We start from the raw sequence: 27,250 nt of genomic DNA, 5'->3' as shown, positions 1-27,250 counted from the left end.
GTTTATGCCACCTTTGGTAACCTTCAGACCTTGTTGCTGATGAGAAATGTCCCTTGCCTTATGTGACTAGCCCTCCCCTGCTCACTGGGCTCTGTCAGTGACAGGGGGTCTGTGCTTCGAGAACCTACCTTTGCCAAGGTCTCATCATCCAGGTGATTCTTCTGAATCACATGTTGAAGTGCAAAATAAATTTTTTCCTGAAGCTTCTGGACCTTCCTTGGTTCTATCAGCCAGGCTCGGTCTAAGAAAGGAAAAGGTGGGTAGGAAGGGGACAGAAGGTAAGCTTCGTTGTATTTCACCTACCTATGTAAGTGCTGAGATTTAGACCTAATTCAAATTAGTCTAAATTGCTTCTGAAGACGTGTAATTATTTTTCTAAAACAAATAGTTTATAAGCAACGCCATGAGGACAGTAATGTACACAAAACACTGCCAGAAAATTGGGGTGGAGGTAAGGACACAGTGATTCAAAGACGCTGCATGTGTCTTACTGTCTGTGACAGTTTACATCTCTAACTCATTCTCTGGACATATGCTTAGATTTTCTTTCAAAGTGTAAGTCAATGATTTGTGAAGAAATGAATTATAGAAGTGAAGAAAATCTATTGTAAAGGAGCATTTTTGGTATTCAGGATCTCTCTTCTTTTATATAAGCTGTTATAATTTATACACTATCAACATGAATCAACATAACAATTAATCCCGTGTCCTCTTTTTCTATATTGAATATTTAAATAATGGCTGGGATAATCCCTCCTTTCCTTTAGGCTTTCCTACTTTCTTTTTTCTTTCCTCCCTCCCTCTCTTTGTTGTTTCATTTCGTTCTTCTTTCTTCCTAGATGCTTTATACCGTGGTGACAAAATTCTGTCCGGCATCAATGCCTTAGGTTGAAACTTCAGTGAAGAGACACCCGGAGTGTCCAAATGCTGAACAAATACTCATGGAAAAGAACTTCACATGATCCTTCTGAACACAGTTCAGGTCAGGTGAGAAACTCAATTCTGTAATCCTAGACAGGGCCAGGACAAGTCTAGCCAACAGTTAAGCAAACCCTTACGTAAGTGAGCACAAAAACCTTTAGTGACCATTGTCAATCAGAATACATTAAGTTTCCCTGCTTCTCCCTTCCCTAAACCATCCGGAGCTGAATAGACAGTAACTATTATGGCAAGAACCTGGGCGGAAGGGTGGGTCTGGCATGAGATGGAGCCTCCGCAGGCTGGAATACTGTCTTTCCCCTCTGAATATGACACTATGCCAAGGTGGCAAACATGGTATCTTGGAGTTGCTTCTAAAAGCCTCTGAGTGTGGGTCTGTGACCAGGGCTGGAACATTCCCCACCAGGTAGAATAAGCTAAACCTCATGCGTCGCTTCCATACTCTGGAATTTGATGGCTTTAGCATGTTCTTCCTAGAAAAAGGCTCATAGTTCAGCTGATTTTTCACTCATAAGAAGCATGTTTGCCTTTCAAATGGGGCAATTATCTTCATGGATTGTTTAAATTTGATATATTGTGTCTTAAATATTTGCTGCTAGGAATTTACTGATTTGCCACACACATTCCTAAGAGGACAGTGAATTTTGTATTGCTTCCTTTGAGGAAGCAGGAATCAGAGTGAAACCACCTGCCTCATCACAGACTTGCAGGCTTAGTCTTCTACTGAACTATAATTGATAGGAAGAAGCAAATGCAATGAGAAAATGGCAGGAGGAAAATTATTTGGCATTTGGTTGCTACCAGAAATAAATCTTTCTTGTCACTTCTTCCATTTGTCTTTGTGCTGCCAATTCTGGAAAACCTTCTAGGGTTTAAAAAAAAAAAAAAGGGAAAAGCTTGGAGGAACAACTTTATTTTAGAGCCACAAGAGAAACTGTTAGTCATAAGATACCAATTGATAACTAACTTCCATTTTTGATAAAGTAATAAAAAAACAGAATCAAATTTTTTAAATCATTAAAAAATTAAAAAATAAGTAAATAAAGTCTACCAGATACAAAGTGTAAAGGCTGTATTATGGGTACACATAGCTAGAGTGGTATGTCAACAAGTCTCATCACCAGGAAGATTAATTTCTTCCAGCCTCACTGAAAAATGTGCTAAGTGTAAGAAAAGAGAAAAGAGCAAGTCTGTAGAGATAAATGGTTTATAGAAGGAATGAGTCTCTTGACCATAAAAATGACCAGGAATGTGTCTTTCTTTCTATAGAGAAATGTTAATGACACTGCTATTCCTTGACCTCAAATCTAACCCAACAGACGACTGAATGAGCAGCTCTGACTTTTCATTCTGGTTGAGGAAGGAACCATGCATTTATGAGGATTCTATACAGTTTCAAACTGGCACATGCTTTTAAAAAGAATTTCAATGACTATAGTGCCATTTGATCTATAAATGTCACACCTTAACCTGCTTTGAAAACTTTCCGCTGTTTATTGCATTTCAGAGCTAGACTGTGTCTTTATTATTATGAAACTCAACCCTCTTTGCAGGTGAGGAAACTGAGATTCTGAGGGGTGAAGTGTTTAAGGTCACCCAGATACCTGATGATAGAACCTGTTCTAGAGTGTCTACCACCACATCAGAGGTTCTTCCTTTTCCAGTCTTTAGTAGGAGCCATTTTTTCCTCTGCTGTCCTTACCTCCTTTTAAAGCTTCTAATATTGCTTTAAACAACAACAAAGTGGTGCCAGCATTTGCCTGAATTAAGAACGCTAACAATAATTTGGATAGAGAGGCAAGTGAAACAGATATTTAAAGAAAAGAAAGTATGTGTTTTACTTTTTTTAATCCCTATGTTGGCTTGTTCATTCAAGTATATTTCTAAGTCTCACCTTATTGGACATTTTTTCTGTGTCCTTTATTCTTAAAATCAAAATAGATCTTAGTTATAACTCAGGCCACTATTTGTCTTCATTTATCCTTTAAGAAATGATGATGCTTTTCTGAATCTGGAGTCAACCTTACCACACACCCTATTCTTGCATTTGAGACAAAATGGATCATTCAAATTAACATGAGGGTACTTTTCTTTGAATTGTCCAAAAATACCACAAGCTTGCTAAAGAAAATATAGTTCTTTGAAAGTTTCACCAGCGAACCTTGGCTTGGGTAGGTGCAATTCATGTTAAAGATAGCAAAACAGGTTTTTTTTTTTTTTTTTACCTGGAGATATCAGAACAGCAGAGGAGAACAAAGCAATCTCTTCCTCAGTCAGCTGCAAGGAACACAAATTCTTTGCAAAGTCAAATGCTTCATTCACTAAGTCATCAGAACCTAGAAAAGAAGGCAAATCAAGTGAAAATATTTGAATAGAATGGTATAACAGTAAGAAAAAGTCCCATAATCAAGAAATTGTTTAAGGTCTTGTGTACTAAGCACAAAGGAAAAATATTTCCAAGTTGCTGACCAGGAGAAATGATTTGTACTCTGCTGTGTGCTTAGTCATTCAGTTGTGTCTGACTCTTTGGGACCCTATGACCAGGCTCCTCTGTCCATGGGATTCTCCAGGCAAAAATACTGAAGTGGGTAGCCATTCCCTTCTCCAGGGAATCTTCCCAACCCAGGGATCAAACCCACATCTCCTGTGTCTCCTGCATTGCTGGTGGATTCTTCACCTGCTGAACCATCAGGAAAACCTGAGAAGTGATTTAGTGATCATTGTGAGTGAGAAAAGTGGGCACTGTCTTGACCAGGCAATGAAAGTAAAAATTACCAATGAAGGGCAGATAGAAACAGTATACACCCATTGTAATATCCAACTGGGACTATATAATCCCACTTTAATCTTGTAAATTTGAAATTAGTTCCAAATGAAAAATTTTAAATTAGTGATTTGAGGATCCTTTAGTACGGAGATAGCATTCACAGAAAACCTACAATATTATGTATAATGGGCCAAGGGCTGTCATTTTTAGTGGCACTTATAGGATGTCACTGGCGATGTAGGATGTCCATGGGCCTCAAACTAAGAGAATGGAGATAAAGTGCCTGTCAATAAAGTGCCTGTAATTTCCTGCAAATTTGATTGAGGAGCAAACATTCATTCCTTTTTACCTTCTAATGAATGACGCGCAGGTCAGGTGCTTAGCCGTTGTGGATCCTCCCAAAACAATGCTTCATCCCTACACTGATCCTTGGTAAATGTTTATTTTATGAAGCTGGAAATATACCCAAGTTGCTTGCCAATGTTTTTCCTCCTTTCTTGAAAATCTAGCTTTGGAGATGACATGGATGTGTATCGGCTACAGGAGGGAAACACTGCCGGCCCTGGTGGACTTGCTGTTGGCTACCGTATCAGCTAACAGCACAAAAGGTGAAAGGGAAGTGGCCTTCTTTGATGTCTGTGGGCAGGATATGGAACAAATGACACTGCCAATAGTTAAAACCTTTCCTGGCATCCGTCCGTCTTTGCTAACATTCTTATCCACCCCATACACTGATGGCTGGAAGTGAATGACACACTTCCAGAGACTGACTCTATCCCGCCCTCCCACTAGAATGGTCTGGGGATCATTTAGGGCTAGTTGGCACCCATGCTGTGTGTGCTTTCAGAACTCCATGAATTAACAGGGAGAACCCGTGACTCTGGGCGCAAAACAAGTGAAAGGCTTCCTCCTTTAAACACCTTAGTTCATGACTATAAACTTGCATAAGAAACTAAGAGGTCACCCATGGACCACCACTGGTCTATATGTTATACTTTGTGAAGCAGTAAGCTAGAAAGGAAAAGAAAGCCTGATCCTATAGAGTGCTTAGAATGCATCCCAGTTCTTTAGAGTCAGTTTTCATTGACTTCTGAATGAAGCATGGCTGGTATCAAGAGAGTCCATGTTCCCTTCCTTCTTTTGATATTTGGAGGCACAGTTGTAAAATCAGAGGAGTTAGATGAAACATTGGAGGCTCACCTAGTACAACCCTTATCAAACAATGAGATACTAGTTCTCATTAGAGGATCAGGACATTTCTTTTACCAGTTATTATCTAAGTGGAGAAACTGATGGTAGTAATAAAACTGTGTCATCACCAAAGGTGAACTCACCTAAGGCCTTGAACATCTGCATTCCTCCATATTTTCCTTCAAACAGAACAGTGTTGTTTAATGGGTTGAAGGCACGACACATTCTCACTAAAACCACTTCCAAGCAACCTATGAGAAAAAAAGTTATGTATATATACACAATAATAAAGACCTTACTACTGCATGTAGCTCAAGAGACATCAAAAAACTTTAAAATACACACAGACTCATAGACATACACATTCAGAAACATCTCAAGATTCCTTCCCAAGTAAAAAAGAACCATGTTGCAAATAAAGCTCTTGATGCCTATGTGAGGAATGAAAGATAAAACATACTTTAAAGGTGACTAAAATGGAGGGCAACAATGTTTTCTTTGGAAGCATGCATTCCGCCCTCCCCCACCATTTTTGACTAATATTAAAGTTAGCTTCAAATTCACAGGTGATGATAAGTGGCCCAGAAAGAAGCTTTGTGGCAGGCAACTGCCGTCTGTTAACTTTTCGTAGAAGTTTGGTATTGGGAAAACTTGCACGCTACTTCAGTTTTTAACACGGTCTGTTTATATTTCTGCATATGATGACCTAAGGACACCTTCAGGATGTTTCCTGAGGGTGCCGTTTATGTATTCATGTCTTTGACACAAGGGTTTCTTAAAGAGGTCAAACAAGTTTTGGCAAAATACTGAGCACTATCCACTCCAGGGAGTTATAATCAACATTCACAGATCAAAGGTTTATTGAAAGCCCATCAAGAAGTAGTTTGTTCAGCCTTGATGGGCCTAACATTTCTGAATTTGCTGTTAGTTCAATAGTGGCAAGGGCCCTTGTCTGTAGCCATAGGCAATTGTGGCCTATTTTATTCATTGTTATATTTCCAGGACCTAGAAAAGTCCCTGGCACATAGTACATGCTTAATAAATCTTTATTAAATGAATTAGTTCACTACTTCCGCTTGTCCCTCTGAATACTTACTGACATCCTGAGGAACGACTGCATGGGGCTTTTGCCCCACAATGGGGAGGAAAGTGACATCCACAGTCAGAAGTCACACATTTGCATGAGAACGTCACACAGATGATTTGCTTACACATGTGGGGTACCCTGAGGTATCCCTGGTGTCTTTCTTAGTCTGGTGTAGTATTTCTTTGTTCTGCTGATTTCTCTGCTTTCCCTCATCTGTCACCTTAGCATAGGGGCTTACATATTGGGAATTCACAAATATTAATGGACACAATGCTTTTCTGACTAAAATAATAATAGGAACCACTTATTCAGTATCTACAATATGGAAGGCACTTTACCTGACCCCTTACATTCTGTGTCTCCTACCCTTAAACCAAGGTGGATTTCATCACTGCCTTGACTTATTAGTCAGTTGGAAATAACACTCTGAGACTTTGGAAGCTACATCAGAAAAACGCTAGGCACTTCTGTCTTGTTCTCTTGAAATGCTAACTTTTGAAAGCCAGCAACCATGCTGTGAGAAAGTCCAAGCAGTCTGTGGAGGGGCTCACATGGATAGGAACTGAGGCCCTTCAGCCCAAAGCCTTGACTGAACTCTGAGCTGTCAACTGGCACAAACTGCTAGTCCTGTGCGTGAGCCAACGTGAAAGGGGGTCCTCCTGCCCTCAGTCACGTTGCCTTGGTGAACACCACAGGAAGCAGAGACAAGCCATCCCTCGCTGAGACCTGCTCAAATCAGCTTTGGGAGCAAAATGAATTATTATTGTTGTTTGAACTAAGTTTTAGGGTGATTTTTAACCCAGCAACAAATACATCAAGTTCACCTTTGAGTCAAGATTTGCACCTCCTTTTTAATCATTTGGTAAAGAAGCAGCAATAACTTAGAATAATCATTTTATCTGACTCAAGTTCAAAAGCCAGCTTTGCCAGGTACTGGCTAGGTGGTATCGAACACAGCCCTTTAGTTCTTCGAATCTTTGCTTCCTCATTTATAAGATGGAAACCATATTGAGCACATGAGATTAAAAAAAGATGTCATAGGTAAACTTAAACATGTATATGTGTGCTATTACATATATAAAATTATATTATTATTATTTGCTGTAGCCCTTTATGTAAACACCAGAGTGGTTCTTATTTTTTATTTTCAAAGGGGGCCGAGAAAGACAAGTAAATAGTTTTCCTGCTTGGGTAATGGCAGCTGCAAAGTGAACCACGTGCAGTTTCTTGAGGTACTTCCTAAGTGACTGTGCATGTATCAGGGAGTATGTGTGAGAGAAGGGGGAGGAAAGATTAGAGCAGAGTGAGTTTTTCCCAGTGTATTCTTGCTGCAGGCTATCCTCATTAAAATGATTGGAAATGACCACAGAGGCAGAGCTCAGCTAGCCTGGATTCCAGCCCCCCAACAGCAGACAAGTAGTACATTTTAGAGCCAGCTCAGCAATTCAGCCACCTTGACACGCTAATTACTTGCACTGCCTGTCAAGCTGGGTATCTCAACCTCCGCAATTAATAGCTCCACTTTCAATAAGCAAAATTGTATTTGACTTCAAAGGCGAGCTGAATGAGTATCAGGGCATTTTTATTACTGAGTGTTTCCTTTGGGAGTTGGCTGACAGTGTGGGTGGTAAAAATGAGCTACATAGCAGATGGAGGATTTTCTAGAACCAACCTCAGCTAAGGGTGGACCACATCCTGGTCTAAAATAGACCCTCTTCCGCCCAGCAATGAATCTTCTTGCTTACCTGACTTAAGAAGTAGGATTTGATCATTTTGACAGAGTTCCATGAAGCCTGTTATTCGCTTTGCAAACTCTACCACATACTGGATGGCGTGGGTTATCTGGATGGCACATTGCTGCCACAGTGCTTCCCTGGACTTCAAGAGAGAAAACACAGAATGGACATGGAGCCAAGAACAACTTGGAGACTCAGTGAAATACTCAAGGTTGCTCTAACCGGCGCTTACCTGTCACTTGGGGGTTAATGGTGGGCTTTCACCCCCCTTTAGAAGAGAGGTGATATTTTCTAAGATGTTGTTTTGATTTATTTGGACCTCGATACACCACAATTATCAAAGTACTAAAGCTAAAATAATGGAAATATTGCAATAGTACATAAAGATCGATATTTACAGATTTTTTTTTATCGTTTTTTTCTCCTCCTCTCCTCACCTAAACAAACTCAAGCTCTTAGTCTGTTTTGTAAAATCAAACTCTTACACTCAGTAATAGCAATTTCATTCACAGACTTCCACAAAATTATTTTCAGTGTGTATCTGACTGTCACTAAGTTTTTTCTATGTTGTGTTCTTTTCCCAGAACTTATGGAGACTGCTTTTTGGTACAAAAAGAATTTCAATGGAAAAGACATCAGATCAAATCACTGTCTTAAGTAAAACAGAATCCAGAAATGTATTTTGATCCTTGGGTTATTTTCTTTGGAAATCCAAGTATGTTGATTCTGTTTTTTTATTGACCATAATAATAGCTATGCTTTTGTCTCCTCCTTCATGTAAAAGTGGTAACATTTAATTGTTCCACTGGAGAAAAATCAGTATGTTATAGTCATATATTTAGATATAGACACATTTATAAATTTTACTAAAAGTTAATTTACTGGTAGATTTTGTGATTGTGGATCTCAGTCTTGTAAATAATGTGAGTCAAAACAACAACAACAAATTCCTTCTCTTAAAACCTTCTCTAATGTACACGAAATAATCAAAATCATAATAATTATAATAAAAACAACATCCCAATTATAATAACGTGGGATGAGTTCTCCCTTTTTCCTCTGGTCATTTTTTAACATGTAGGGCAAGAAGAAAACATTCAGAATGTGTTGTTTAATATTTTTCTAGAGTAAGTTTGCAAATATTACTGCTATGATTTTCAACTGCTCTCGTTCCTTGCCTGGACCAAGGAAGCCACCAAGAGATGTCCTAACATATCCAATGTGGGCCCAGTCTCCTCTGTCACTCGAGTAGGGCACTGGTTTTCAGTCAGAGCAGTTTTGCCTCCAGATTTGGCAATATCTGGACACATTCTGGCTGTCGCAGCTACGTGGGAGGGCATGCTCCTGGCATCTAGTAGGTACAGACCAAAGATGATGTTTGACATCCTACAATGTGCAGGCCAGTCCTTACAGCAAGGGATTGTCCAGTCTGAAATGTCAATAGGGCTGAGGCTGAGAAAGTCAAAGAAGTCACAGAAAACCCTTTCATTTCCCAGAATACCTTGCTTTGATACGCTTTGATTTCTTCATAGGTGTGGGTCTGCCATGCCAGCTGGTGCAGCTCCTCCATGGTATACTGACACGTCTCCAAATGGGACTTAATGATGTTCTGTGCAATTCGATCTGTGAGAAAGAAGACCACTTTGAGGGTTTGTGAATAAAATCCCACTCTGCTGAAGGACGGGGAAGGCCATGGCACCCCACTCCAGTACTCTTGCCTGGAAAATCCCATGGACGGAGGAGCCTGGGAGGCTGCAGTCCACGGGGTTGGGAAGAGTTGGACGCGACTGAAGTAGCAGCAACAGCAGGAGCTGCTGAAGGAAACCTGCTGTTAATGTGTTTCCTGAAGGAATGCATTTTGAAGATACTCCACTTGTATGAACATATCTTTAACACTACTATCTATTTACACATCTCCAGACAAACTCTTTATTGCTTTTCCCCCCAAATATCATGCTTTTAATAAAAATTAACTGCCTTCTCCTCCTCTTTTTGGTCACAAAATTGGGGTCTTAAAGTTATAGTGTTCAAATAAATATTTATTTTTGAAATAGATACAAATTACCATGTTTCTTGCTTTTTGGCCTGAAAGTCTGCTAGCAGTCTTGTAACATTTGCTATACTGTAACAGTCGGCCTAAGCTCCAAATACTTTAAAATATTTTGAAAATCACTAGATCACCAGTGTTTATCTCAGAAAGGAGAAGTTGAAATATAAATGTTTTGCTTATGTTTTAATAAGGGAGGATTTAACAATAATCTAAAAACATAGTTTTCTATAGAGCAAAGAGAAGAAAATGGGGAGTGGGCAGGGATAGAAGTCAGACTTCTCCAATAGTATTAATTTTGTAGATTTGACTTTGGAACCATGTAGATATCTTCTGTAAATAACAGGAGAGGGAGATGAAATAATATTGACTCATGAGGTGATAATTTTGAAGTTAGGTCACTAGTGTCTTTATATTCTTTCAAATTTTTCATAAGATAAAGTTTTTCTCTGAAAAAGTTAAAAAAAAGAAAATAGTTTTATTCATTAAAAAAGTAGAAATAAACACAATCTTGGTGGGGCATTTAGTCCAAATGAGTTATATATGGCATTGTATCTTAAATATTGATCATTTTGAGTTTCAAGGTATGAAAGTTGAGTCATAGCACCAGACACAAGAATTCTATTTAACAAGCTGCTATGAGTTCCCGAAGTTGGATGGAGCTGGAGGAAGGTCCCCTCATAATCCCTTCTGCTATTTGAACACATGAAAGTGACATCTTGAGAAACCAAAGTATGTCAGTCACTCAGTTCTGTCTGACTCTTTGTGACCCCATGGATTGTAGCCCACTAGGCTCCTCTGTCCACAGAATTCTCCAGGCGAGAATACAGGAATGGATAGCCATTTCCTTCTCCAGGAGGTCTTCCTGACCCAGGAATCAAATCCAGTCTCCTACCTTGCAGGTGGATTCTGTATCATCTGAGCCACCAGGGAAGCCCTCGGGAAACCAAAGTACTTAGGAATTCTGTAAGTGGGATGTGAGTAAAACGAAGATGACCAACTTTTTTTCCTAGTAACTGTTCTTGGCTCATAGAGAAGTGGAGTTTCTCTTATGTTGCAGGTTGTGCCATTTTAAACGCAATTTCTGTCATTCTAAGTAGCTGTATTTTATTTCTTCTGCAGGAGAAATCTCAAAGCAGTACTTAGGTACCTTTTTTTTCTTTTTTTTTTACCTTGCTAAGCTTCTGATTTATATGTCATGAAATAAATTGAGTTTTAGTAATATAGGGAATTAAAAAGGTAAGCTTAAGTTTCTAATGAACCTTCCAAATAAAAAATCTCATATAGCCATTGCCTGGCACATTATATACACTGAATAAATGGTAGCCACAATTGTCATTATTGGGACATTCTATACAGTTTTTCATCAGGGAAGCAATCTGACCATACAATGGAGACAAAACAGAGATATTTAATTTTGGAATCAGTGCTACTGAAGGAAGATATTTCAATATTTATTAGAGTTGTTCAATCAGAACCATAAGCTGATGGATATAGAAGAGGCTACAAAATTCTAACTTATGATTATTGTTATGCTCTATTGGATTCAGCATTGAGCATTTCTAGATTTTCATTGCTTATCATATTATAAAGATCCTTTCTTTAAAAAAATCCTATATTCAAAATTTTATTGAACATCCTCCTATGTTGTAAAACAGGGCAGGAAATATTCTATACATCATATTAAAATAGATTGGTATGTCATGGTTCATCATTTTTCAATTTCACTTGGGCAGTCTAATTACTAAGACTCTTAAAAAAACATATCTATTCCTCAGTAGGTATATAATGAAAACATAAGATTTTTATGGCTCTATAGTTTTCAAACCTTTATCTTCTCGGTGTAGTCTGTTTTCATTTTCAAAGATATACGATTTGTCAGTAATTTACAGGCTTCAGGGTTTATAAGCAAAATTACAATTGCACTCAAAATTGCACTATGAAAAACTTTTTATCTGTTCTTTTACAACATTTCCTGAGAATTGCTGGCCAAAGTTTAAGAATTCTCTAGCTCTCTGCCACCAAAATTTAGGGTTCTATGGGATATGAGAGAAGTGAACATAATAAACACATGGGCAGATTAAGCACAATGGAAAGGTAACTCCACGTGGATGCTTTAGGACTCAGCTCAAATAAGAATGGCTTGTGTCCTCAGGTAGAATAGCCAACTGCCTTTACATTTACTTCTCACTCAACCAGGCCTTACTTCCAGTCAGGCTCACATTATGCTTATTTGAGTGGATGTTTTTACACACTTCAAGATTGTGAATTTTTCAAGAACTGGACTGCAGAACCCAACATAATGCTTTCATATATTCATTCACATGTTCACATGTGTTTTTTGAGGCAGTATTACATGCCTAGCTAAGATACAGAGTTTTAAAAAAGACCCTTTTTTTGGTAAAGGATCTTATAATAATATCTTGTCATATCTTGATATAACAAATACCATGAGTTATTGTGGGAGCCCAAAGAAGAAAACGTCTAACTCAGTCTGGGGAAGGCAGAAAAACATCCATAGAGAAGATGCCTGTTGACCTGAGTCTGAACAGGAGTTTGTCACATAAAGAGGGAGACAGACCTCAGGTAGAGGGGATGATGGAAAGGCACAGAGAGAAAACTAGCTCTGAGCTGGATAACTGCTGACATTATACTTTACATCTTCACAATCTTTACCTTTTACAAACAACTTCTCTTTGACTGAGGAAAAAAGTGAGGTTCAGAAAGAGTGAGTGACTTTAGACCCATTTTCACAAAGGTAACAAATGGTGTTTTGAAATCAGCTCTCTTTCCCAGCAAAACGTCTATATTGTTGGCAATGTAGAGTGCATGGAAGAGATGAAAAGAGGGAAAAAAGAGACTAGAGATGGACGCTGTGACTGGAGATGGAGCAGCTGAGTAAGCCAGGCCAAAGAGTTCGAATTTTATCTTGTAGCAATTCAGAGTTAGCGGAAGCTGTGAGGCAGGAGAGTGAAGTGACATGGTTGGTCTTCTGTTTTTAAAGGGTTATCCTGGCCACGGCAAAGAAGATGAGATGGCACTAAGGAGTAAGTGAGATTAACCAGGCTGTTGTGAAAAATACAGGCAATGTGAGGGATTTCTGAACAAGGTGAGAATGACAGAGATAGAGTGGAGGGGCTAGATTTAGGACAGTTCTGAAGAAGGATGCACAGGATCAGCAAGTGGAGTATGAGTGTGTGTGTGTGTGCATGCACATGAGAGAGAGAACATTACAGTAGGTACTCAGCCAATGTTTAGTTAGTAAAGATAATGTTGAAAATATCCATCTATCCATTGATCCCCTCGTTTTCTGCTTTACTTGACAAAGGATTTTAGTAAGCTAACACTGACCCTTTGTTTGATGATCTTAAAGCATTAGCGCTCACGACAGCTTTGAAGACAAACAGTAAACATGAGCGTTTATTTCCCACACCCTCATGGTGAGAAATACAAGGCAGATCTCCTTCTGACATAAGACCTGTATCAATAAAGGCCAAGACACAGCAGCAGCAGGAGCAGTCCTTTTCCACTTCCTTCCTTGGGTCTGCAGATCAAAGGTGCTGCTGCTGCTGCTAAGTCGCTTCAGTTGTGTCCGACTCTGTGTGACCCCAGAGACGGCAGCCCACAAGCTCCCCCCACCCACTCCCTCCTCCCCGCCCTTTCCTGGGATTCTCCAGGCAAGAACACTGGAGAGGGTTGCCATTTCCTCCTCCAATGCATGAAAGTGAAAAGTGAAAGTGAAGTCGCTCAGTCGAAGGTGAGCCCTGTGCAAAAGCCAAATTGACCCGCTCAAGGCTCAGCAGGGGGTGGGTGCCGTCTGTATAAACCACACAGTAAAGCTAGACTTGGTGCCTAGGGAGCAAGGCCAGAAGACTCATTCTGTCCATTAGAAAGATGCATGACCATCAGAGGAGATGGTTTGTTTGAACTGAGAGTCTGCAGTTGTGAAACGGGGAGAAGGATTTAAAAAGAGGGGACAAAGGGAGAGACAATGAATACAGTATGCGAAGTTCCTGCTGGGCGCCAAAGGAACTTTCAAGAGTCCTTGCCTGGAAAAACAGAAAAGGTAAGAGTAAACGGTATGATCTCAAGGGACCAACCACATGAGAAAGTCCAGACAAAGAGATTGAGGTAAAAGAGCAGGGGATGTGGAATCTTTCTGGGCAATCACACATCCTTCATCCATTTCCCTGACTTGGATTGCAGTTGCTTCTCAAAGCCCAGGTTTGGTCGGATCCTTTAACCAGCTTGGGTTGCAGACCGCACATGCTGAGGAAGGAGTCGGCTCACACTATGCTGGGATATTGGGTCCACAGATGTATGGCCCCGATGACTGAATAATAGGAAATTCTACCACCTTCAGAGATGATGCCCATGGACTATACTCTCCTATCCCTGAGACCAGGGATGAGGCTAGAGATTTCTTAAGTGGATCTGAAAATGCAACTCCATCTTCTCAGTAGTTAAGATTTGGTTTATGTCAGTGAGACACAGGTTTGTCCATTTCACTAAGAGTACGTGGGCTGCTTTGATAGTTAATAAAATATCAAGGAATGAGAAAAACAATTTCACATGCTCAGCCCAGGTCATTCCTTTTCAATCATGATGAGGAGAAAAGTAAATATTGATACTGGCAAGGGAAAACCGGGTATATAATTACAAATTAATAAGTAAGTCCACCCTTCTCATTTTTTATTTGCTAATTAAAAAAAAATCTTGCTCTCACTTTCTCTCTCATCTCTTTTTTTTTCCCCATAAAATTCCTGTTTTATTTTTAGACTTTTACTGTTACACTTTCCTTGAAGGAAAGCTTATTAGAAGCCAAGACTTAAAACCAATTAATAGAATTTGTAACTTCATGTGTTAAGTATCTTTACAAGATACAAAAGACAATATTTCAAATGAAAGAATAATCCTATAAATCTTTAAAATAATAGATATAGAGATATGTTTATGGCATAGATTGTGGTGACAGTTTCATGGGTGTATATTTACCTCCAAACTCATTAAATTGTATGCATTAAATATGAACAGATTTTTGTATGTCAATTATTACCTCAATAAAGAGATTTAAGAAATAACTGATGCAGGCAAATGTACTTTATAGTTTTTTGATGAAAAATACTGTTAAAATTGCTGCTACTGTTAAGTCACTTCAGTCGTGTCCGACGCTGTGCGACCCCACAGACGGCAGCCCATCAGGCTCCCCCGTCCCTGGGAGTCTCCAGGCAAGAGTACTGGAGTGGGGTGCCATTTCCTTCTGCAATGCATGAAAGTGAAAAGTGAAAGTGAAGTTGCTCAGTCATGTCCGACCCTCAGCGACCCCATGGACTGCAGCCCACCAGGCTCCTCCATCCAGGGGATTTTCCAGGCAAGAGTACTGGAGTGGGGTACCATTGCCTTCTCAGTTAAAATTGTTACACTTCCCTAGAAGCTTTAGAAGTAATCTTAGATCCACTTATGAGCAAAGAGAAGAGAGAAAGTAAATTTTTGAAAGGAAAACTGGAATAAAATTGATGGTAATTCTCAATAGGGTGTGCAAAAATTGTAGAACACTGGGACTGGAACTAACTTCCTTCCTCTATTTCCAAAAGGACTGTATCTAAATAATTCCAGAAGTTAGTTGGGTCACCTGTCTCTCTCTCTCTGAAACTGTAAAGTTTCCCTCCCCTACCCCAACCCCAGTCAATCTTCATTGTGATCTGTGGAATAAATCAAAGAAGTATGAAAAAAGTCCCTCCTTAAGGTATTTACAAATGGTTGGGATGGACATGAGACACACAGGTCAATGGATTTAAAAGGTTAATCATATCAGACAGTATAAAAACAATATTTTGAAGTAATATTTAAAGAAATACATGAAAAATAACTTTTATTATGTATTAATCCATATAGTAAAGCAAAGTTTGGAAAGAAGTCATTTAAATTACCTAGTACTATGTAGAAAAAAGGCTACATCTGCTTATTTTGATGAGAAGTAAGTATACTGACAAGTAGGGTGACGATTTCTTGTTTATAACCGCAATATTATAAAATGAGGACCAGCTTGCAGCTACTAAAATAGCAAGTGACCTTCTGCATCTCTGATTTCAACCACTCAGCGGGTTTTTTCCACCAAAGGGGCTTATTTTAGCTCTCACTAGACATTTCAGCAAATGGCTGCTCCAAAGGCTACAGTGTCTCAGACACGGATTGCACGGGTGGTTTCATTAGAATCCCACATCCTGGGAGCAGGGAAAGTTGAGTATATCTTTAAAAACTGCTGCTTTCAGTGGTATTACCAAGAGCACCCGTGGCCCAACTGTATCAAGGCGAGAAAGCTGAGGCTCAAAGCTATATATAGTACTAGAGGGAGTTGCATCTGAACTTCCTAATTCTTTCTCTTCCTCCTTTTTTTCTCATGAGAAAGGATGGTTTCTTCTTTGTGAACTATAGCCCCTATTCATTTTTCTCCATAAGGAATTAAACAAACAAAAAAAAACTTGGAAGTATTCTTCTTAAAATACTATATATCAGCCTCAATCGAAATGATTAATGAATTTTTAATTTATAACTTGCCTTAAGGATCCAGAGAACCGCTCAATTCCCTGTTTAGTTTATACTACTAGTGTGGAAGTGGAATTCTTAGGGGATTCGCTTTGAATTAATGCCAGGATATCTCTACGGACTTGCTCAAGGCAAGTTTTAAGTGCCTGCATTAGATTTTCAGAATATCAAGACTCCTCTGAACCCACACACTGAGGCAGTAACTCTAATACATTAGAACAATTGGTTTAAAGGTGGAACATTTAACCAAGTGTGCATTTTGTCATTTTGACAATAGACTCAAGGTTTTATAAGCTTTCTGTCATTAAATAGAACAAGTCTACTGGTTAGGGTGTAACAGACGACAGTGTCAGAGAGGACAATGTTACTTTTAAGGCCTTTCTGATTTTTCTAATCTCTATTTAGAGATGAGTATTTTGGGGGCATAAGTAGAAATGTGCCACCAGCATAGAAACATCAATATTAAAGCTTAAAACAGCCATCTAGTAGTGATCCATAACCTCAATAGGAGGAAGGAAAGATTTTCAGCACATATTTCAAGTTCTTTAAATTTTTTAAAGAAGAATTTGGGGCCATAAATAACCCATAACTCATTTGTTTGTTCGGTTTCAAGGTCCAATCACTCATTACTTTCTTACCAGTGAATTAGGAAAGCTTCAGGTCTCCTTTTCAAACAAATTCTACAGCCAATTATTATATCAGAGAATGGCATAACTGATTTTTACTTCATGTAGGTCTTAAGCAAAATGCTTTTAAGGTTCTTTAGAAAGATATATTAAGAAAATATAAGATTATGTTATTACCTATAAAAATGATAAAAATGTTTTATCACATTTTTAAAACACAATTCAATAAAACATTAACACAGAGAAAAACAGTGAAAAAATTGGATTAATGCTACAAGTAATAATACCTGGGCAAAGACTGCATAAACAGATTAATAAATAAAATGGTTAAAATTTTATCAACTTTCAGAAAGTTCAGGTGAGAGCATTTTAAAATTAAGAAAACAGAAACTAAACCAGAAAGAAAAACTGAAAGAATCCATATGGCATTTATATTTGGAGTATATCCAAAGGGAAAAAAGACCATAAGCAGCAAAACAAATTAACTGTCTAAAAGGGTGAATTCTTAATAATTTAACAATGGAAAGCTGTTTTGGAACACAAGTGTTTTGTTTCATTGCAATAGTGCATGTCTAGTTTTAGAGAAATTACAGTTCCCTTTCTTCAAACTAGCTAAAAAAATTAAGAAAGAACTTATTATAAAATCATTATCATTCAAAATTAAGTTTCATAGTAAAAGACCTCATTCACAGAACAATCAGAAAAGATTGATTCAATGCCCTAGAAATGGGGAGTTCTAAGGAAGTGTCTTGTTAAGATGGAGGAAGCCAACATGAACCCCTTTAGGCTTGAAGTCACTTAACATCCTAAAGTCTTAGTTTCTTTGGGCTTGATTTTCCATCCACAGAAAGTTTTGGCAGCAGTGGTATTTTCTAAGGGCTGTGTAAAAGCATAGACTTGAGTCTGAGGGGCTAAATAGGAATTTCTCTTTGATTTGACTGGTGAAGGAGAAGTTTTGCAGAGGTATGGAAGATAGGAGTACAGCTCACAGTCTTAAAAGTAAAGAGACTTAGAACAAGCAAAAACAACATAATCTTGAGCCCATGAAAATCTTAACCACTCTCTTTTAGAAAGTGCACCTCCCTCTCCACATCACCCAAAGGACACTCAGCAGGTCACAGATGATGGAAGCCTAATTATGAAAATTGCCCAGGGCCATCATTAGGATTGACTTTTACTATTTGGATTTTGCTGACATATGGATTGACCGTTAATTTAGACAGAAGCAATCCCTCCCCAACTTTATCCCCCATTTAGAAATGTAGCCAATATAATTCTGACCTTTAGGAATAACTAAATCAGAAGACATCTTTGGAGGCAATTATTACACTTTCAAACATTTAATCTAAATATTTAAAAGTCACTTGATTGCTTAAATAATACATTTCATTCATTGACTAATGTTTTAAAGTAAGTATTTTCTAAATAGTCTGGCACCAAATGTTCCTAGAACAAACATGTCTGAAAACCAAATAGCAGTTCCACAATAGTCTGCATAAACAGGGCTCAGATTTAAAAAGTAAATTTCTTTTTCTCAGTAGCGAGGGTATATTGTCACATATCCTTATCTATAGCTTACGTCTAAAATAAAAGTCTTTCCAGCTAGAAACATTTTCAACAGGCTTCCCCACATTTGTAAACATCACAGAAATAAATTCTGTACTGGTTGGGAGAGAGCCTGTTAAGTTGGTTGTGTACTATGGTAATGAAAATTGGAGAAGGAAATGGCAACCCACTCCAGTGTTCTTGCCTGGAGAATCCCAGGGGCAGGAGAGCCTGGTGGGCTGACGTCTATGGGGTCACACAGAGTTGGACACGACTGAAATGACTTAGCAGTAGCAGCAGTATGGTAATGAAAACCAAAATGTATCAAGCTCCAACAACTCCTACCCATCATTTGACTTTTGTTATGGAACAACATTTCTGTGTTCCATAGCTTATGTGGTATTTTAACTCTTGCCAGTTCTTCCCAAAATAGGTGTTTGAAAATGTGGCCAATGAAGGACCTATTCACCCCAATCAGTGGAAGAGCTATTCAGAGCTATTTCTGAGAGTCAGTGTCAAGCTTGCAATGCTGGGAAGTACTAGTGAACAGAGGGGCTGTTTCAGAGGCTGTCTGATAAGCATAAACACTCTATCCTTCAATAAGTCAGAAGCAGAACCTCATGAAATCTCCTTTCCTCTTCCTTATTGCAGAATATTTTATGTCTATTATGGCTTTTGAAACTGAGTGTAGAAAATGGAATTGGTTTTCCCATAGCTTCCCAATAGCACTTTTTTTTTTGATTGGTGGATTTTAAAGTCTTCTTAGGATGTCCTGAGTCAAAAATTAATTCCAAACTGGTATCTCCAGGAGAAATCTACTGAGGAAGGTCAGTTTCACACAATTTCAACTCAAAACAGAAAAGGTGATTTACCTAAGGTAGTGAATGCTAGCATGCAAGGAAAGCTGTACTGACAGAGGTGTGAGGATGTCATGGCTAATGTGCATACATATGCTATGAGTAGATACACAGGTTTATAAGTACTTCAATTAAGCATAGAGGTATGTATTTCTTATGATGTAGATCATTTATATATATATATACACATATATATATATATATATGAATCATTGCACTGAGCATGATAGGTGAGTGACTACAACACATTACTAGGTGACCTTGGAGATTTTTTTCAGATTATTTAAGGATATCTAGAAAGATATGGATTTGAATAAAAACCTAGGAAAGAACTATGGGCTTCCCAAGTGGTTCAGTGGTAAAAACAATCCACCTGCCAAAGAAGGAGGAGGAAATGGCAACCCATTCCAGTGTTCTTGCTGGGATAATCCCGTGGGCAGAGGAGCCATGTGGGTTATAGTCCATGAGGTCACAGAGTCGGACATGACTGAAGCGACAGAGCATGCACACAGGAAAGAATTACAGTGTCCTTTGTCCTGGGATGGTCTAAAATAATTCATGACCATTGACTAGTTAATATAGTTATGACCATGGTAGAGATCCCAGAAATGTGACAAATTGAGTTGCATAGCCCAGCCCCCACACTCATGCAATTTCTTTTTTTTTCTTTTTGAGATAGAAGATGGGATTCTGGAAATAAGCAGCCTCTTGGGATGTAGTGCATGGATAGTTCGCTACTCAGAGGTGTCAAGTAAATCCCTCTCAAGTAACCAAGGTCACCTGGGTAGGCCTGGGGCTCAACTAAGAACATATCTTAGTCTTTTGTCCCTTTTTTTCTTTCAAGGGAGTCAGGGAGGTGATCAGAAGTGGGCCAGGACAGGTGGATTGACCCTGAAGCTGTATCCATACAAAAGCTTACTCTTTACTTTGATTGTACATAAACTTGGGATGGTTTGGGATTGGTCACCACCCTCTCCTTGGGTAGCTCCTGGTTGTCCTTGATTTTGATTTTTTTTTTTTCCCCAAGAGCATGGGTGAAGAGAAGAGGCTGGTGCACACTTCTGATGTGACTGTGGTTATTAACTGTATAGTTGACAGGACCATTTCACCCATGGAAACTTCCTATGGAAACTCCCACCACAGACAGTTATTTCAGCATCATTCAGGATTGCTTAGTTGCCTATAAGTCCTTTTCTCTCCACCACTGTACCCTTCTCCTTGGGAAGCGGCTGTAACAAAGGGGATATTTGTGCATAGGCCCAGAGCGTCCACCAGGAGGTGGGAGAACCATAATCCTTCAAAATCATTTAGTCCAGCGGCCTTATTTTTCAAATGAAGAGACTGAGCTCCAGAGAGCTGAATAATTTTGAACAAGTTCACATGGCTAGCATGGGGACTAAGGATTTCCTAAACTGCCTGCATAGGACCTGTGTTTGGGTGAGGGTGACAGGAATGTCATAACAATGGAAGTTCACAAGATGTCTTCCATCAAGGCAAAAAAGGAAGAACTAGAGACACTGGATTTTCATTTCCCTAACCTGCCTGGAAAATCCCAGGCATGGAGGAGCCTGGAAGGCTGCAGTCCATGGGGTCGCTGAGGGTCGGACACGACTGAGCGACTTCACTTTCACTTTTCACTTTCATGCATTGGAGAAAGAAATGGCAACCCACTCCAGTGTTTTTGCCTGGAGACTCCCAGGGACGGGGGAGCCTGGTGGGCTGCCGTCTATGGGGCTGCACAGAGTCAGACACGACTGAAGAGACTTAGCAGCAGCAGCAACCTGCTTGAATGGTTTTCCTCACTGATTTAGTCTACTTTCATTCATTTTTAAAGACTTATTAGGCACTTGCTCCTAAATTGAATGCCTATGTGTGTTTGATACAGGTGCCACCAGAAGACATAGAAAATACATACCTGGAGTTAAACTCTATTCTCTGTACCATTTCTGAATGAGCAGTTGAATATGCATAATAGATTTAAACAGTTATAAAATATTTGCCTCAAAAAGCCTATGCCATTGAAAATTCTGCCTTATGACTATAGCACTTTCATGGTGTTCTTAGTAAAGAACAACTGAAACACGATCAAGTTTTATAGAATTTTCCCCAATAAAACAGCACTAGAAATATCTTCCATGTGTCTATTTAGCTTTGATAAAAAAAGTAGTACATCACAGGGATTAGAGCACCGTTAGGCCAATCCCTTTTTGTAAACTTCTGTATTAATACACAGCTTCTGAATAGAAGAATTTGCTAAAAAGAGGTTTATTTCTATTTTTTGATGTTTAAAATTCCAGGTTTCATAAATAGAACACAAAAGGAATAGGAAAGTAAATCTACAGTTAAGATTATATAGGAGGGATCAATGAATTCACATTTCATTGTCCCTCTGGAGAGAAAATTACTGAACAGCAAACTCAGACGATATATGTAAAAGGCAGTCTATACCATTAGCATTGAAGCTAATTTGATGGATTCCCCTCCCCCCGTTCTTAAAAGCACATTGATTGGCTGGGTGAATTGTCTTGTTGTCTGGTATCTCACAGATACACTGTCAATCATCTTTGAGCTTAAATGAGCTTTCATTAAGAGTATTAATTAGTCCTGCAGAATCTTTCACCTCATCTGAAGGCTGTGGTGAGGGAGCTAATGCACAACTTTCCACTTTCTTCCTCGGCTTGTTTGCCCGTCTGCCTCTAGAAAGCTTCCTCTCCCTGCCACCAAGCGCTGCAAAATCTTATTTGTAAAGATAAACACATGCACCATGCCAGCTTGAGATAAAATTCCTGCTAAAATCAGGTAAACCTGATGCCTAATTATTAATTTACAGCTTCCTTTTGCCTTTTTCTTAGCTAGTGAGGGGCTCCCTTTGATGGGAAGAAACATAGTTAAGGGAGGGTTTTGCTGTTATTCTGACCTGGGTTCACTGGCTTACTCTGCTTTTAATAAGTTTTGTAACTTTTGAGACTCAATGTTTTCACCTGCAAAATGGATATACAAATACTTATATAACAGGCATAAGAGGGTTGTTATAAGCATTAAATATTGCTTGGCACCATTGTAAGTGCTCAATAAAAGGTAATTACATAACCTGTAACGACTAGGAATGTTATTAGGTAATGAGATGAATACCTATATGATATAAATTATATTGATAATAACAATGATGATGATAAGGCTCATGCAGGACAGATACTGTTCTAAGGATTTTCAAATATTAACTAATTTAATCCACATACACAGGTTGGGGTTATTCTTGTCTCAGGTTTAGGACTGAGACTCAGCTTAGGTAAACTGACTGAAGGGAAAGCCGCAGCCAGGTTTTGAACTCAGGCAGTCCGACTGTAGAACCAAAGTTCTTAACTACTGTGCATCACTGGTGCCCTCCTGCCCACAGAGACGGTTATGGTGCTTTAGTGAAATGAATGGCAGTGTTTTAGGTGGTGCAGGGAAGCACTGCGCATCGCCTTGGGCTTCCCTGGTGGCTCAGACGGGAAAGCGTCTGCCCGCAATGCGGAAGACCTGGGTTCGATTCCTGGGTCGGGAAGAGCCCCTGGAGAAGGAAATGGCAATCCACTCCAGCACTCTTTCCTGGAAAATTCCATGGACGGAGGAACCGGATAGGCTACAGTCCATGGGGTCGCAAAGAGTCGGACACATTGTCGTTGCTCCGGTTGGTTATCTCCCTCCGACGCGCGGAGGAGTTTGTGTCCACTAGATGGCGTTGCCGTTTTAACGAAATGGGAACCAAGGCAATGCTTAGGCTTAGGAGCCAGCTAAATTTGAGAGCTCTCGGAGGACAATCTAATCGCATCCCTAAAAGTCGGATGGAAGAAACCTCCAAAATTTACAGCAGATCTAGGGATCTCGAAAGACTAATAGTATCTTGAAATGAGAAAAATAAATGCTAGTTTATTTTGGGGTCAATGTCTGTAGAAAATCTATCTGGATAGATTTCGAGATTCTCTAGTTCAGGCCAGAAGGAAAATGACCAGGGTAGAGTTACCTGAACTTCATGTTTTTGGCTGCAGTTCTCTTCCTGTAATACCTCCTGCTGATTCTAAATCGCAAAGAAACTGTGATTTAGAAATTAAATCATGAAGATTTTTGAATTCTTAGAAATCTTTCCTTTTTCTGTGTGGAACAGAAGACTGCCCAACAATTGTCTCTGCTTCCGTATGTTTTAAACATGTGTTCCAGATCAGTAGCAAACTCAGGCACTCAGATATTAAGTAGGATAAAAGCAAAAAATGGTGCCTAGTTCTTTTCCATTTAACATGTCCTCTTGGAAAGACTGAGTGACTCTACTTAAACAGATTGTCCTCTATTGACTGACAGTGCAGTTTGTGAACATTAAGCCCAGAGCAAATAGTAGGGTAATGGATAAGCACAAGAACTCCAGAATCAGATAGCCTGGGATGGAAGTTGGCTCTATCCTTTAGTAATCAAAGGATATGGGCAGGTCATGAGACATCTCTGAGCCTATGTTTCCTGATCAGTAAAATGGGAATAACAGTTTTACTTATGTTTGTGAAAATTAAGTGCGTGAAGTGCCTGTGACATGGTCCCTGCTGAAGTAGAGAAATCTAATGAATATTTTTGTTATCAACGCTGATGGGCAGTTTTCTACGTCCCTCAGCTGTGGATGTTGTTACAAGGGCTTTGTCAACCACTTCTTTGCTCCCTGCCATAGGCTGGATTGCTGAGAGAGAGAAATAACGTTTCAGGTTTTGTAACTGTGTCACATCACGTCTTCCTCAGCCAGATGGGAGAAGTAGCCAAGATACATATGGCATGTCCTTCGTTATGTGTTCACATCAACTTTATTTAAAACACTCGTAGGCTTTGGGCTCCTACTCACTGTTTAGACAGAGAAGGTGACTGAACACGTGGTGGATAAGTGGAAACAGCTCAGAGCTCCTGAGCGCTTACTGAGTGCCAAACGTGGCTCTGTTTTACATGTATGAACTCGTTGAATTCTTACAACAATGGTGAGATCTATGAGCTAGTACTTTTTGAGAAACAAATAGAATAAGCAAACTGGGATTGAGAAACTTGCTTTCCAGCTCAGATAATAGGCCACAGATCCAGGATTTGAATTCAAGTGGCCTAGTACCTTTTTTTTTTTTGGCCATGCCAGGGGCGACCTTAGTTCCCCGACCAGGGATTGAACCTGCAGTGGAAGTTCCCCTGCAGTGGAAGAGCAGAGTCTTAATGACTAGATCACCAGGAAGTCCGCAAGTGGCCTGGTTCTTAACCACTCTTTTCTGCTACCTCTTAGGGAGAGATCTGAGGAGGCCTCAGACTTCTGAGCTCCACACCGCTTTCCCCTGTGCACTGAATACTGCAAAGAAGCCTGCTAGAGCCACTGCCTGTGAGCTCCTCCGGGACACTGTTCACAGGCAGCTCTGTTACCCAGGAGGTAATGTGTTAAACTTACATCCATATTTTTATGGCAATTACTGAATAAAATCAACCAACTAGACATTTAACAGACTCTTAAGCTTAATAGGGTAAAAGAATTGTGAGGAGAGAAGACAGAGCACCTAGGCAGATGCACTCTTGAACACCACTCCTTTGCAAGGATGCTGCCAAAGCAAGAGGGTAGTGTTGTTCAGGCAGCTGTGCCTGGGACTTGCCCTGCTCAGTGGGGCTTATTTGTTGCTCTTCTGTAACTACAGTCTTTTTTTTTTTTTTTTTCACTGAACTCTAGATTTTATTTGGATTCCACCAAGTTTTTCAAGTCCTGTTTACATTCCAGATCCAAGGTGGACTATACTCTTTTTATTGCCAGTAATTCAGACTTTATTCCAAAGTAAAATTCTTGAATTGAGATTTACAAGAGCCTTAGAGGTCTTCTGGTCTATCCTTCTGCCTCTCTACAGAAGGAAACTGACATTTGTCCCCAGTTATCTTAGAGAGTTGGAGCCCTATTCATTCACTTTCTTCTACATACTGCTTCTATATCCCTTAGCTATTTCACTTTTAATAGCATCACTTTGAACACTTGCTGAAATTTTGTTTATACCAATAACATTTTTCCTTCAGTGATGAACCCAAATCCAACAGATAGCATCTGTTCTTTACACATAGCATCTATTTATAATTTCTTCTTTCTTCCTTTGCTTGAAATTAACTTTTATGGGCCTTGGGAACAATGACAGTTATCAGACTATATTTTAAAATCAATTAGTTTTCTCATTAGAAGTCATGAAAGCAAGTAATTCACCTTAGACCTAAGAAAATGATCTTATGAAATACGACCAAGGCCACTTCAAAATAGAATTTCCAAAAATGTTCTGGAAGATTTCCACTTACCGATTTCGCTCATTGTTATCCCTGGTGCTAACTGCCCGTTGTTGAAAGAGCTATAGGTAAACAGGTTGGGTACGGATGTGAGGTCATAGATAGGTTCTTGCTTTATCTGCTTGATTCCAGTCATGTCAAGTCCTGACTGATCGGGGGACGGCTGGCCGGAATCCACGTTGTAATAACCCTCGGACTTGGGCAGGTCTATGACGTGTCCATTGGCATATGTGCCACTGGCCTCATTGTTCAGGTTGCTGAGGCCATTGCTGATGCTGCTGCCATACACCCTGGCGAGGGCTTCTGCCTCCCCACTCTGCTGCTGCCGCTGCTCCTGCAGCCGCTGCTGGTGCTTCTGCACCTCAGCATACAGGCTGTCTCTTTGCTTCTTGGACATCCTCCCAAACTTCACAGCTGGCGGGAGACAAAAGTAGAAAACGGCACTTGTGGTTATCTCTCTCATTAACCACTGGGAGTTCAAGAGCTCACGATGACTGTCTCCTCAATATAAAATGTACAAAGTCCAAGTCCCAGAGCCCCTGAGTCCATTGGTTTGCACTCCATGTTTGCTAAACGGTTATATTCAGGGGTGTCTGCCTTCTAACTTCATGGCAATGAGAAATACATCTATGAGTATTTAAATGTCTTCCTAGCTTAGACTTAGTTCTCACTATGCACATAAACCATTACACATTTCCTTGTTCTTTCTTACTTGTGGGGAAAATAAAATTCACAAAAATCTCAAACTACCGCATAGTATCTATTCAAATGTCAACCAACACTCATCATTAACTTTCCTCCTAAGTGTTAGGATTTCTGGATTGTCAGCTAAGACCCTATTATTTCACTATTTTCTAAATAGCAGGTTGGGTAAGACCAAGGATGTAGAACAGGGTGAGAAACACAATTTTAAGTAAACCACATCATTTGCCTTCGCTTCTCTACGTCTGAGTCTCTATTTCTGCTTTGCAAATAAGTACATCTGTATCATTTTTCTACATAGGAGCGTTATTACACAATATTTGCTTTTTTTCTTTCTGACGACTTCACTCTGTATGACAGTCCCTAGGTCCATCCCTGTCTCTACAAATAGCACAATTTAGTTCCTTTTAATGGCTGAGTAATATTCCATTGTATATATGTACCACATCATCTTTATCTATTCCTTTGTTGATGGAAATTTAGGTTGCTTCCATGTCCTGGCTATTGTAAATACTGCTGTAATTGTAGTATCTTTCAAACCTCTTTCCAAACCTCCTTGCTTTAGATTTCTATACACTCTAGGTGAAACGGGCTTCCCTGGTAGCTCAGCTGGTAAAGAATCTGCCTGCAATGCAGGAGACCCCAGTTCGATTCCTGGGTTGGGAAGATCCCTGGAGAAGGGATGCCTGCTCCAGTATTCTTGGGCTTCCCTGGTGGCTCAGATGGTAAAGAATCTGCCTGAAGTGTGGGAGACCTGGGTCTGATCCCTGGGTTGGGCAGATCTCCTTGAGGAGGGCATGGCAAACTACTCCAGTATTCTTGCCTGGAGAATCCCCAAGAACAGAGGAGCCTGAGCATCTAAGCACACTAGATGAAACAGATACTGTAGTGGATTGCCTGC

General features: G+C 39.6%; 1 protein-coding gene across 1 annotated transcript in view; it reads right to left on the bottom strand.

The window, feature by feature from the left end:
* RORB (RAR related orphan receptor B) overlaps positions 1 to 27,250 on the bottom strand; it is a 211,237-nt gene that overhangs the window by 17,813 nt on the left and 166,174 nt on the right. Inside the window, exons 4-9 of the mRNA XM_019966071.2 lie at positions 25,660 to 26,061; positions 9,222 to 9,343; positions 7,730 to 7,862; positions 5,041 to 5,148; positions 3,165 to 3,275; positions 129 to 241 (exon numbers count right to left, since the gene is read on the bottom strand). Of these exons, the coding sequence (XP_019821630.1) occupies positions 129 to 241; positions 3,165 to 3,275; positions 5,041 to 5,148; positions 7,730 to 7,862; positions 9,222 to 9,343; positions 25,660 to 26,061 (989 nt within the window). The remainder of the gene's footprint in view (positions 1 to 128; positions 242 to 3,164; positions 3,276 to 5,040; positions 5,149 to 7,729; positions 7,863 to 9,221; positions 9,344 to 25,659; positions 26,062 to 27,250) is intronic.

The sequence above is a fragment of the Bos indicus genome, chromosome 8 (genome assembly GCF_029378745.1).
Source record: "Bos indicus isolate NIAB-ARS_2022 breed Sahiwal x Tharparkar chromosome 8, NIAB-ARS_B.indTharparkar_mat_pri_1.0, whole genome shotgun sequence".
Classification (NCBI taxonomy): domain Eukaryota; kingdom Metazoa; phylum Chordata; class Mammalia; order Artiodactyla; family Bovidae; genus Bos; species Bos indicus.
This window is presented reverse-complemented; position numbering and strand designations above follow the sequence as displayed.